The sequence below is a fragment of the Phascolarctos cinereus genome, unplaced genomic scaffold (genome assembly GCF_003287225.1).
Source record: "Phascolarctos cinereus isolate Bilbo 61053 unplaced genomic scaffold, phaCin_HiC Scaffold_4;HRSCAF=312, whole genome shotgun sequence".
NCBI lineage: Eukaryota > Metazoa > Chordata > Mammalia > Diprotodontia > Phascolarctidae > Phascolarctos > Phascolarctos cinereus.
In genome coordinates this window covers 20,496,903-20,510,422 of record NW_027555847.1, presented here as the reverse complement: position 1 = coordinate 20,510,422, position 13,520 = coordinate 20,496,903, and the positions used below count along the sequence as shown (strand labels likewise).

The 13,520-nt window shown below is 38.3% G+C and overlaps 1 protein-coding gene across 2 annotated transcripts in view; it reads left to right on the top strand.

Annotated features, from left to right (window-relative positions):
* LOC110196025 (protein C-mannosyl-transferase DPY19L1-like) overlaps nt 1–13,520 on the top strand; it is a 153,114-nt gene that overhangs the window by 26,593 nt on the left and 113,001 nt on the right. For both annotated transcript variants that reach the window (XM_020969095.2, XM_020969096.2), the window contains exons 2-4: nt 3,989–4,013; nt 6,449–6,536; nt 9,115–9,252. In XM_020969095.2, the coding sequence (XP_020824754.1) occupies nt 3,989–4,013; nt 6,449–6,536; nt 9,115–9,252 (251 nt within the window). The remainder of the gene's footprint in view (nt 1–3,988; nt 4,014–6,448; nt 6,537–9,114; nt 9,253–13,520) is intronic.

Below are 13,520 nucleotides of genomic sequence, written 5' to 3'. Positions count from 1 at the left end.
GTATCTTCTCATATACATTCTTTGGAGCCATTCTTGTTCTTCGTAATTTTGCAACATTCACTTAGGGTCATTTTGTGGTGGCTCTTTCCATTTCCATTGTTGGAGTCATTCTGAATATTGATTTCTTGGGTCTGTTTACTTCACACTGCATCGTCAGTTCATGTAAATCTTTTTATGCTATCCTTCATAATCATCATTTTAAAAAGCATATTAATATTCCATTAACTACATGTACCACAATTTGTTTAGCCATTTTCCAGTTGGTCATCATTTATTTTATTTCCAGTATTTGCTATCACAAAAACATTTTAGTATGTATAGGGACTTTCTTATCAGTGACCTATTTGGGTTATAATAAGCCCCAGTGGTGGAATCTCTGGGCCAGAGAGTATGGATATTTTAGTAACTTTATTTGCACAATTCCGAATTGCTTTCAAAAATGGTTATACTAGGAAAGCCCAGAAAATATCACCCCCGGAAAAACCCTGGGGTGGCTGAACCAGAAGAAAGATGGGGTGAAGCAGTCCAGTAGCCCAGGTAGCTTGAGGGATTAATGGAAAAGGTCCCTCTTGCCCTGGGGGAGAGGAGCAGTACAGAACAGGAGGCGTCCCAGCAAGCTAGCGGGAAAGCCCCACCTCAGCATACCAGGAGGAGATCCTGAAAGCCAGCTGGTGAAGCAGGCAGACACCAACATCTGGACCCCGGAGTGCCTCAGTGAGGGCAAGAAGACTGGTAGAAACCAGCTTGGAAAACCACCAGGTGCCTCGGCATTCTACAGCAACCGGGTCTGTCGTGCCTCAGCAAAACTAAGGGAAGCAGTGCTCCAAGGGGGCCCCAGGTGGATAAACATCCTACAACATCCCCCTGAAAGGAGCTGAAAGGAAAGAAAGGGCCAGGCGAGCAGGAAATCTCCAGGAGCCACACTACCCAATCCTACCCCTAGAGTTCTAGTGCTGTTGATTCCAGCCCAACAGCAGGTAAGCTGCCAGAACCCTACGGCCTCCAGCTGCCAGCATTAGAGGCCCCAGCACACAAAGCCAGTGACCAGGGCCAAAGCTCCCAGCACAAGAAGCTTGCCCTCTGCTACCCAGCAGGAGAGCTCAATATCTCTAAAGGCCAGGAAATAAGCAAACACCATGAAACGTACGATAGATTCTTATTATGGGAAGAGAGAAGATCAAGGCAGAATTTCTGAAGAGGACAACACTGTCAGCAAACTCACATCTGGAACCTCAAAAGGGAATTGGCCAAATGGGGAAGGAGGGACAAAATCTAATAAAAGAAAACAATTTGTTAAAAATTAGAATTGGATGTGTTTAATAGGAATGTAAACGTAAAGCCTGTTTCAGATTGTGCGCTGTCTTGGGGAGGGTGGGGGGGAGGAAGGGGAGAAAAACTTTCAACTCAAAAGCATATGGAAGTGATTGTTGATAAATAAAAATAAATTAATAAAATTAAAAAAAAATAAATAAAAATTAGAATTGGGCAAATGGAAGCTAATGACTCTATGAGAGAGCAAGAATCAGTCAAACAAAAACAAAAGAATGAAAAAATAGATGAAAATGTAAAATACCTCATTAGTAAAATAACTGACCTGGAAAATAGATCCAGGAGAGACAATTTAAAAATTATTGCTCTACCTGAAAATCACAATGGAAAAAAGAGCCTGGACAGTATCTTTCAGGAAATCATAAAGGAAAACTGCTCTGAGGTCCTAGAACCCGAGGGTAAAATAGCCATTGGAAGAATCCACCGATCACCTCCTGAAAGAGATCTCAAATTGAAAACACTAAGGAATATGGTAGCCAAATTCCAAAATTACCAGGTCACAGAGAAAATACTGCAACCAGCCAGAAAGAAACAATTTAAATATCATGGAACCACAGTCAGGATTACACAGGACCTTGCAGCTTCTATATTAAAAGACTGTAGGGTGTGGAATATGATATCCCGTAAGGCAAAAGAGCTTGGATTACAACCAAGGATCAGCTACCCAGCGAAAATGAGCATGATCTTTCAGGGGAAGAGCTGGATATTCAACGAAATAGGGGACTTCCAAACCTTCCTGATAAAAAGGCCAGTGCTCAACAGAAAATTTGATCTTCAAATGTAAGACTCAAGAGAGACATAAAAAGGTAAATGGGACAGAAAGAAACATGTTGTTAATAAGGGCAAACTGTTTACATCCCTACAAGGGAAGATGACACTTGTAACTCTTGAGAACTGTATCGTTATTACACCATGCTAAAGAGGGTGGGTATAAGTTGACTTTGATGTAATGATTTAAAAAAAAATCTAATCAAGTGGGTCAAATGAATCCAACCAAGTAAATGGATTAATCTGATCCAACTAAGAAAATGTACTGAGGGAAAAGGAAAAGAGGAGGCAGACAAGGGTAAATTATATTACAGGAAAAGGGACAAAAACCTATTACAGCAGAGGGAAAGAAGGGAGGGAGATGAGCATTGTTCGAACCTTACTCTCGTCAGATTTGGCTGAAGAAAAGAACAACATAATCAGGTACTAAAATTGATAGACTTAAAACCCTTCTTAGCAATGCAAGAATCTAAGACATCTTCAAAGGCCTCCTGATGGAAAATGCTATCCACATCCAAAGAAAGAACTATGGAGTTTGAATGCAGATTGAAGCATACTATTTGCTATTTTTTTTCTTTTGTTGTGTTTTGTTTTCTCTTTCTGGTAGTTCCTCCTGTTGGTTCTAATTCTTACCTACAACCTGACTAATGTGAAAATATGTTTAATAGGAATGTATATGTATAGCCTATATCAGATTGCGCACTGTCTTGGGGAGGGAGAGGAGAAAAATTTAAAACTCAAAAGCTTATGTTGATAAATCAGAATAAATTAATTAAAAAAGAAAATCATTGTACTGATTCATAGCTCCACAAAAAATGTACTGCTATGGCTATCTGCCCACAGCCTCTCCAGTGTTGACTATTCTCCTATGTTGTCATCTTTGCCAAATTTGCTGGGTGTGAGGTAAAGCCTCAAGATTGTTTAGAATTGCATTTCTTTTGTTAGTGATTTTGTAACATTCTTTCATATGGCTGTTAGTAGTTTGAAAACTGTTTATAACCTTTGATCACTTATGGTTTGGGAAATGGCTTTTGGTCACATCTCTCTCACTCTATGTGTGTGTGTGTGTGTGTGTGTATTTTTTAATTGTGTATATATATGTATATATAAATTAATTGTTTATATGTCTTGGATCCCAAACAGTCTTTCGTGTTGTGGCTAGTAGTCTGCAATTTGTCTTTTTGGTGCTATTTGTTTTATACTTATCTTATATGATTACTTATCCATCGGGGAATGATACTTAGTCTTTGTAGAAGGTATCTCAGAGGTTTTTTACTGCAGTTTCTTATCAGAGATATTTGATGAAAATAGATTAATCCAATTGACAGTTTCCCATCATATCCTAACTGCACTGATTTGGTTAATTCAAAATCTTTATCTGTTGTGATGATGTCTATCCTTTGCTTAGTTAAGGAATTTTCTCCCTAAATCATAGATTTGAAAGGTAACTGATTTCCTTCTAGTTTTTTTTTTTTATAGTGTATCTTGAAACATTTACCCCTTTTGAATTTATTGTGGTATCTGGTATAAGGTAGTGTAAATTTAATTTCTGTCTGTTTTCCAATTTTCCCAAAAGTGTTTGTTAAATAGGGAGGTTTTTTTGGGGGGTAGGGTTTAGGCAATTGGGGTTAAGTGACTTGCCCAGGGTCACACAGCTAGTAAGTGTCATGTGTCTGAGGTCACATCTGAACTCGGGTTCTCCTGACTCCAAGGCCAGAACTTTATCCACTGCGCCACCTAGCTGCCCCAGGGAATTCTTTTCCAAACAATTTATGGTCTCAGGTTTATTAAATACTAGTTTATTGAGATAATGTGTTTGATTCTTCCTTGCCTATACCTAATTTTACTGAGTAATCATTAACTTTTAATAACTTTTTTTTTGTCTTTCCAGGTGCCTTTGTGGGAGTTATGCACTGGTAAGATTTAGTTGCAATTTGTTATAAATGAGAATATTTGGTTTAAAAATTTTCTCAAATCTGTTTTATGCACATTAAGAAATGGAATTGCCTATATGTGGATATCTTTAAATTTATTTGATTACAGATGTGCCCCACTTTAGAAAATGATTTGTAGCACTTGGACCTCGCAAAAATGTATACAAAATAGGTTATAGTTATTTATAAAACAATTCTTTGTAAAAGAATTTGTTGCTCAACAAATCCTTTTAAATCTATGGGTCCCTTATATGTAAGTTTTTGTTTCCTGAACTTCAGTTGTTATGAAAAAGGTTTTGTGTATATTTTTTGGGACATGTGATGCTATTTTTGCAGAGGAAACATTTAGTTCTAGCTACTCTTTTAACATTTGGAAATCTGTTAGAAATGAAGAAAAATACATTCCAAAATTATGATATAAATGTATAGGAAAATGGTATTACTTTGAAGTAACAGATCTCTTATGTAAAGCAAGGTATTCCTGTATGTATATATGTTCACAAAGATATTTAGTCATTCAATAAGCATTTATTTTATTGTTGTTCAGTTGTTTAAATTGGTGTCTGACTCTTCCTGACCCTATTTGGGTTTTCCAGATACAGGAGTGGTTGCTATTTCCTTCTCCAGCTCATTTTACAGATGAGAAAACTGAACCAAACAGGATTAATTGACTTGCTCAGGATTCACATAGCTAGAAAGTGTCTGAGGCCCAATATGAACTTGGGTCTTCCTGATTCCAGGCCTGCCGGCTCTATTCACTGTGCCACCTAACTGCGTATCTCCCAGGGACTGTGCTAAAGCATTGGAGATAGAAAGGCAAAATGTTGTCTCTGAGCTCAAGGAATTTATAATCCAATGGGGAAGATAACACATAAAAGGAACCTGAAAAGGGGAAGGAGGAAGGTCCTGGGCAAAGGGATATGATGAAGTCCTGAGGAGTGCAGCCTGGTGGGAAATGCAGAGCTGGCTGGCCTGGCTGCCCCTCTCAGACAGAGGATCTGGGAGGAGCTCTCTGCTCAGCCCTCTAGTCACAGGGTCCAGGGGCAGAAGTACTGAGGACATACGAGGTCCAGGCCTGAAATGATCTTACAGAAGAGATTCCTGTGGCATTATAGAGTCCAGAGGAGGGCAGCCCACTTAGAGTGAAAGAGTCTGGTGGGATGACTCAAGGTTAGATCCATAGAAATGTTTAAAATACCATGCCCTTTACAGAATGACCATATTACAAAAGAAAAAGGAATGTATTGAACATATTTATTTTGTATCAGTGCAGTCTCTGAAATAGTAGAGTGTAATGGAAAGAATGTTGGATTCAGTGCATGGACATCTTGGTTCAAGTCCTACCAATGTTGCTGCAGGACTTGTGGCAACTACCTTAGCTTCTGTTGGGACTGCAGCTACTTCCTCTGTAAAATGAGAGGCCCGGCCCTGTGTGATGTGTTTTTCCAGTCCTTCAGTCTTGATACTTAGTACATTGGGGTGCATGCGTTTGTGCGTGCGCGCGTGTGTGTGTGTGTGTGTGTGTGTGATTTCTGAATATTGGCAGAGTAAGAATATTATCTTATAAAATTGGTGTGATTTGAATTTTCCAAATTACTGAATTCCGTGAAATTGAAATTATATGCCCAGTGACTCCTATTTGACAGGTAGTACTGAACTTGTAGGTTTGAGATTCTGTGGAATTTCCAAGTGGAGGATATGAGAAGTTGGCCTTCCCACATCACAGTCCACTCTTTGGCCTTTACCTAGTCCACTGTGGCCTTTCTAGCTGTAGCAGTGAGAGAGGAAGGAATTTTTTTCCTAATTCCATCACCAAGACTTCTCTGGGAAACTGATGAGACTAAGTTGAGATCTGGCATTCCACTGAAGCACATCCCCTGTTTTAAAACGGCAGGTACTGAAGAATGAGGTTGGTTACAAGGGAGCTCTGTTTAACATTCAAGTTTGTTAAAATGGATCTGGTTTCTCTATTTTAATATTGCCTGCTATATCTGGAAGTATATGTGAATATATGTGTATATGTACATGTATTTTGCATATCTTTATTTCAGATTTTCCTTTAGAGTGCCCCCTTTAAATTTTTTCACTTATGTCAATGAAATATTCTTTTCCTGAAATATAGTCCTATTCACTTAAAATTTAATTTTTGAGACTAAGATATATTACTTTAAAATTATGTTTTAGTGATTTAATTTTAATTTAGTGATTTAATTTTAATACTTTTTAAAACCAGAGAATGGAAATTTTATTTATGCCTAATTACAAGATTTCAAAATTTCTCTTTTGAACTATTCCCTTTCTCTTATCAGATTTGAAACTTCTTATTTTGTGTGCATATGACTAGATATTTTTTTTGGTACTAATTCTCATTCTTGTCTCTTATTCTTGTATGTGGTCCTTCATTTTTTTTTTTTCAGGGCTCATTTAACAACTCTTTTTGAAAACGATCGCCATTTTTCCCACCTCTCGACCTTGGAAAGGGAGATGACTTTTCGCACTGAAATGGTTAGGCCCTTCTAAAAAATTGTTTTATGATCTTTTAAATAGTTGGTTTAAAACCTAGAAGCTTAATGAGCACTAAAATGATTTGACGGTAATTTTTATTCTTTGACAGAATTGTAGCTTAGGGGTATTGTTGTTCCCTAAAACATTTTGGTGGCCCTCACCCCTTGCTTGGTCTCAGTTCCTCTCCTTATCTGATACACCTTTCTAATTCAAGTTATGTTAACCAGTTTACTGAGTAAGTAAAAATGCATGAGCACTCAGGAAATGATAATATCCAGGGGTAATGACTTCTAACTTAAAATTAATTTACAAGAGTAGTAGGTTACAAATTTTATGTGAGTTGAAATCTACAATTGCATGTCATTTTATGGAATAGTTATGTGAATGAAAAATGATTTGTAAAGCTTATTTCTATAAATCAAGTCATGTCTCTATTAACTACCATCATAACATTGGAAATATATGTCTGATGAAAAATAATTAAAGCACAATAGTCCTTTTGAATTCATGTATGGAAGAAGATGACTAGGCCGTCTTAAAGACCTTGAATCCTTTCCATTATTGGAACAGAATACTAAGATAAATGAGCTATTGGTTTAGCTCAGGATTACATTTCTCGTATTGTCATATTTCCTGAGAAATCTTAGTGTAGGCCACTGTACTGGTATATAGAGCCCTGCACTGGAAGGCAGAAGGCAGAGTCTGGCCTCTCCTATGGCATGTTTTTATCTGAGCTTTCTGTATGCCGTATCTTCCTTACATCAAAAGATGATGTGAGAATATTGTTTATGTGAGTTAAAGTGCTATTAGCATGGAGAATGTTAACATGGTGCCTTTCACCTCATACGATTTGTGTTCAATTCCATTTAGTCAGTTAGTGCCTGTGAGTGTGTAAGGTGCTGTGCTAGGAAGAAAGAAACAAGACAGTCTTTGCTGTCGAGGAGCTTAGAGTCACCTGAGTGCATATGACCTAGACCCAGACAAGACAGTACAAAGTAATCATGGAAAATATGGTCAGAGGAGCATCTGCAACGTGTGTGCTCAGGAAAGGCCTCTTCTTCAAGGTGGGGCTTGAGCTGGACCTCGCAGGGAACAGAGCATGGCAGGCACAGGGAGAACAGCTTGTATAAAGACCCAGACGTCACTTATGGGGAGCAGCAAGTCGGCCACTTGGGCTGCTAGTGTGGAATCAGTCATGAGATGTATTTGGGGGGAGCTAGATTGTGAAGGGCTTTCAGTGCTAGAGAAATTTGCATTTGAGTTTGTAGGCAGTAGGGAGCTGCTAAAGCTTCTTGAAGAAGACCAGGTAGTTAGATCTTGGCTTGAGGGCTTTTGAATTGAATATCAGTACACAGAAGGTTTTCTTTTTCCCCTGAAATATACTGTTATAACAAACAATCCTTTTTTGCAAATCTAGGCAGATAATTGGAACACTCCCTTTTGGATTCAAAGGGGAAAACCATTTTCGCTTATTTCCTTTTCATATTGGAACATGGTTGTAGTACTTAGAAGATTGTTCTTACCACTTGTTTAAATTGAAAAAGACAAAGAATGGAACTGGCTGTGAGGATGCCTAAATGGTCTTCTGAATGGTCCTTGTCATCCATTCACTCCTTTTTTTTTTTTTGATAATGTAGTACTAGGGACCAACAGTAGTCTTTTGACATTTATTCATGACCCACTTTGAGCAAAGGCACCATGTGGAATTATAGAAGAAAAACAAATCATGGTACCTGTTCGTTATGGTATAAATCATGTAATAAATTAAACACAGTGTTAGAGGGGAACGTATCTTAGTAATCATCCTTCAAATACTCTCACTTTAAGATGTGGAAACTGAGGCTCAGACAAGTGAATTGGCTTCCCCCAGGTTATGACACCAGTAAATGACAGATCCAGGACTTGACCTGAGGTCTTTTAATTCCTAGTATTGCATTGTTACTATATCACGTTGATTAGCATCTAGCATTTTTTCTTGCCATTTTGATGGTGTAAGACAGGTAGCTAATAAGATTTTTGTATCTCATATAAAATTAGGCTTAGGTCTTGGAAGACGTTCTAGTATGCCATTTTTCATCAGTTTTTCACCCCCAAACTCTTCATAATGTGGTAAATAATTAAGCTTTAAATTAAAAAAAATACATTTTATTGATATATTTTATTTTTATGTCAACATTTCCCATTTTCTCCCATTACCAGAGAGCCATCTCTTGTAACACAGAAATTAAAAAGAGGGGAAAAAAAGTTCAGCAAAACTAGCCAATACATAGAAGAAAATCTGTCATCTATAGTGTTTCACATTCAGAGAAGGAGAGTCTGGCACCATTTATCTGAAAGTATTTTAGAGTGTTTTCTCCACTTATATTTTTTGGAACAAGTTTAAAAAGTTTGTCAAATGTCTGAATTTTTAAGTTCTCAGAAATTACTAGTAGAGAGAAGCTTATAAAATTAAATACTGGTCATGGATAGTTTTTTGTCCAATTAAAAGAAAATTAGAAGGAATTATGTGTGGAATTTTAAAAGGTGAGGAAATGGTCATTTCCAAATTTTAATAAAACTGAAGTATTGTCTGTTTTAGGGACTTTACTATTCCTACTTCAAGACCATGATAGAAGCACCTACGTTTCTAAGAGGACTGTGGCTGATTATGAATGATAGACTTACTGAATTTCCCCTTGTAATTAATGCCGTGAAACGCTTTCATCTTTATCCAGAGGTGAGTAATTTTGGGAAAGGGAAATCCAGTTTGCCACCCTAATCTGTAAAGGATACAGAGGAGGTTCATTCCAGAAATAAATTCACTGTGTTAATGCACACCTCAGTAGCTTTTTCAATTGTACAATGTTTTGTTTTAGATGTATCACAGAACTTTACCTGTGATTCAGTGTAAGAAGAAAAATAAAAATTAGAAGATAGGGTGCATCTCTGGGCTAACTGTTGACTCTGAAAAATGGGAAATAAAGAACAGACCATCAGCATTTCCTAAAGAAATTTCATGATTGTAACCACAGTGAAGAAACCAGAAGGACCTACAAATTCCTTCTGCTCTAGGTAGGATCTCAGAGAAATTTGGTAGGCAAAGGCATCACCAATTTAGAATATAACTTTATTTGGAAAGTTTTTCATCATGAAGTGGCAGAGGAAAAAAATTTACGAGAAAATGCTTACACATATCAAGGACATCCTTGTTTGAGAAGGAAACAGATTGATTTTCTCAAACAGTATTCTAATTCTCATCACTGCTATTATATCAGCACACAATTTACTTAAAGGTTGTGAAAATAAAAGACATAATGATGTATATTTTTGACTAGTAAAAGTCACGCAATAAGGTATCTCATGCATATGTCAAAATCATAAAAATTACTTCAAAAATGTTAACAGCAGAGAATATTTTGCTCTGATTTCCCCTGATTATTAATGTCAAGGTAGGCGCAAAACAGAGAAGCATGTTTACCAGATGTCTACAATGGAAGATGACTAACACAGAGTCAACCCAGCAGAGGGATTCCCTGTAGATCATACAGACTTCTAGATGCTCTCTTACTCTGAAGATGACTTTATGCTGATTGCAGAGCCTCCCAAATGAGCTCTGTAATCACTCAAAGTGAAGAGGAAGAACCAAGTGTCTGAAACAGGTTGTGATCAGCCATTTAATGGACAACCTATAAAGCTGATCCATTGTTGTATGTGTATATTGCATATTAAAAAGCACATATATAAAAATAAGGTATTTGGGCTAGATTGTCCTTGGGAAATTATGCAGTTCTTTTAGTGACCCCTGTGTTTTTAGTATTGGTGTTATTTTGGTCATCCTGTATAACTATAATATATGGAATACTTCATGGAGAGGTATGTGGTAGGCAGGAGTGGGCTGCAAGATATTGCTAGTGAAGGATTTTTTAGAAAAAGTGGTGTATGATGTCATCAGAGATATGTGTCTAGAAAGAATTGGGCCAGTCACGTAGCGGTAGTCGGTGATGAACAGTGGACAGACAGCTCAAGGGTGCCATTGGTATCCACCTAAAGCTGAGGAATCCAGGAAGTAGCCTCAAGTGTGTCATTTTGATTCCTTGTGAAAGATTTCTTAGGAGGACATGGGCAAGACGCCCATTGGGTGGAAAAACATAGGTTGTGATCCTGATTCTTGGAGTGAGTTCTCTCACTTAAGAGAGAATATCCATTGAAGAATTGTGCTGAGAGTTAGCCTAGAATTTTCTTTTAACGTCTTTCCTGAATGTGCTAGAGAATAACTACAAAGTAATATACAATGTAAATCACTACAAAATAATGTGATGCCAACTGTCTATAAAATTACTGAGGAATAGAGAATGGGGGGGGGGAGGTGAGAAGCTATGGAGAGCAAAGTAAACCTTAAACTGGGCCTTGAAGGAAGTGTGAATTTCAACTGTTAGCAAGCTAGGGGAGTGGTCAAGAGAGCTCAGAAGAGGTTCAGGGGTCAGTGGGGGGAGAGCGTCCTCAGAAACTAAAGTGGTCATAAGCATGGAATACTAAGGGAGAGGAGGACAGGTGATGCTGGGAAACTAGCTTGTCTGAAGCAGAGTCCAGGTGAGGATTTAGGAAGAGCTAGGGAAGCTGAGGCCAGGTAATAGAGGGCTGAGGATGTCTTGCCAAAGAATTTTATTCACAGCCTAATGCTTGTGTTAAAGATCCATGACTTTGGGGGATTTCTTTACTTTCCTGGTCCATGACTGCCATCCTGGAAATCAGAGAAGGTATATGTGGTTTTTTCCTAGGCTGTCCCCCAGTATGCTGAGACCTACACCCCAAAGGAAAGTTCTCTTAAAAATGAGGGGAGCGAAACAGGAATCATGGAGTGAATGAAGTGAATAAATATTTGTTCCTACATCCTGAGTCACTTAGGTATGAGAAGCTCTAATGGAGGCCCTTTCTCACCAGGCCTGCCTTGGCCTGCTCATCTCTGCTGCTCAGAGAAGGAAGATGTGGATGGGAGTGGCATCCCCTTCTCTTTTCTTTTTTTTCCTTTTTCTCCTTCATAGAAGAGTTGCTCAGCTCCTGGTTTTCCAGGGCAGGCTTTCCTGTCTTTATGGAGTCCTTGGATGCTTTCTAGTCAGTGAAAAATTAGAAATCCATCTCCTGCTACTTCATGTCTCTCTGGTAGCTGCCTTTCATTTTCATAGGCCTCACTGCCCTTCTCCTACTGAAGACTATTTATGTCTGCCACTCATCTTCATGTGGTCTCTGGTTACCAGTCCCGTCAATCACCTTAAATATTCCTTGGAGCAAAGTCATGTGGAAAAGCATTCCAGTATAAGCTTCATCTAAATCACAGAACCTTAGCTGTGGAAGAAACCTGAGAGGTCCTTTAGTTCAGTCCCTACTTGAATCCTCTGACAGGGGAGACAACATGTCAATAACTAGGTATAGAGAAGATATCTACAGTCAGAGTAGAGAGAAGGTACCATCTCAGAGGCAAGGCACTAGCTAGCAGACAGACTGTCTTTCACCAGATCCATACCAGAAGCCTTTTAAGCTGGCTAGAAATGCTGACAGCTTACACTCCTCTGATGCCTTCTAGAACTCAGCATCTCTGCCTTTGTAGGATGAGGCAGAGGAGTTAGACCCTAGTTCTGATATTTTACTCAGTTGTAAATAACTAATTTACCTATGTAAATTTACCTTTAAAGTTTTACCCTTGACTTGATAGAAACTTAAAAAGTTATTTCTACCAGAAAAATTAACATGTGTGTATATCTTTGTGTATATGTTTGTATCTTTATATATATGTGTACACACACACATACACACACACACACACAGGCACACATATAAATATACACATATGTACATGTATGTATTTGCCTTAAGCTAAGGGATGGACTCTGGCCTGTTGTGTTTGAGATAGTATACAGTGAATGAAGGAAGTTTTGGAGGCTCAAACTTTGTTCTCTAAAATGACAACCTGTGGCTTTGTCTGCCAGTGGAGAAAACTGATCTTGCTTGTCTTCACTGGAACTTCTAGCATAGCTCTGGTTTTATAGATTTAAAGGAAAGGAAAATCTCAGTCATTAGAGGGTTGAGAGTGAGAAACACAATGCTGTTGGTATTGGGACAAGTCAGCATAGCTTGAAAGCAAAACAAAACAAGAGTGGTTTAATAGTGTCCTCTGGTGGCCAGAAAACGGAGACTTTACTTTTTCTGCCCTTTCACTATAAAGGTAAAAATACTAACCAGTGCTTTTGCTGCTAGTAACAAGCCTAACCTTTCAAGCTCTGGATAATCAACCTTTTTATTTTTTGTGTTTGCGACAGGTCTGGGTCTGTGATGTAATGGGAGTAGGGAATTGCTGGTGTGGAAAGCCCATCCACTGATGCACATCAGCAAAACTTTGTTTTGAGACGCTTGAGTGGTTTGGTCACTTGCCCTTGATCACAAGGCCAGTACATGTCCGAAGCAGACGCGGACCGAGGTCTTTCTGTCTCTAACTCTGTGCCACACACTGTCTCCCAACTAATCACAGAGGTTAGCACATCTCTCCCTTGTGTGTTCATCAGATTGATAGTGTTACTCAAATGAGGTAACAAGGCACTTGCAGCTGTGTTCTGCAGCAAAGGAGGCCGATTTCAGAGTCACCAGCGACATGTTTAGGGGGTGGAATGGCATTATCTTTCACTCTTCAGAACCTTATCAGCCCTAATTTCTCTTGAGAAAAACCTCACTTCTCATGCTTTATTGATGGAAGATTCTAACTCGTTAGGGCTTTAATAAGCATTTTAATGAATGTTACTGGACTCTCAGGTTCTGTTTTTAGAATATACACATTTGTATGTGGATTGAACTTCTTGTTTTGTGTGAAGATCAAAGACTATTTTTTTTCTTTGTAACAGAGGACCCAAATGTGAAGCCACAAACTGCCCTCTACCAGATTCAGATGTTTTCTTAATAATAACAACATCTTGCCTTATATATTATCTTCATTGTGAGTTTCTGTCTACTGTTCCT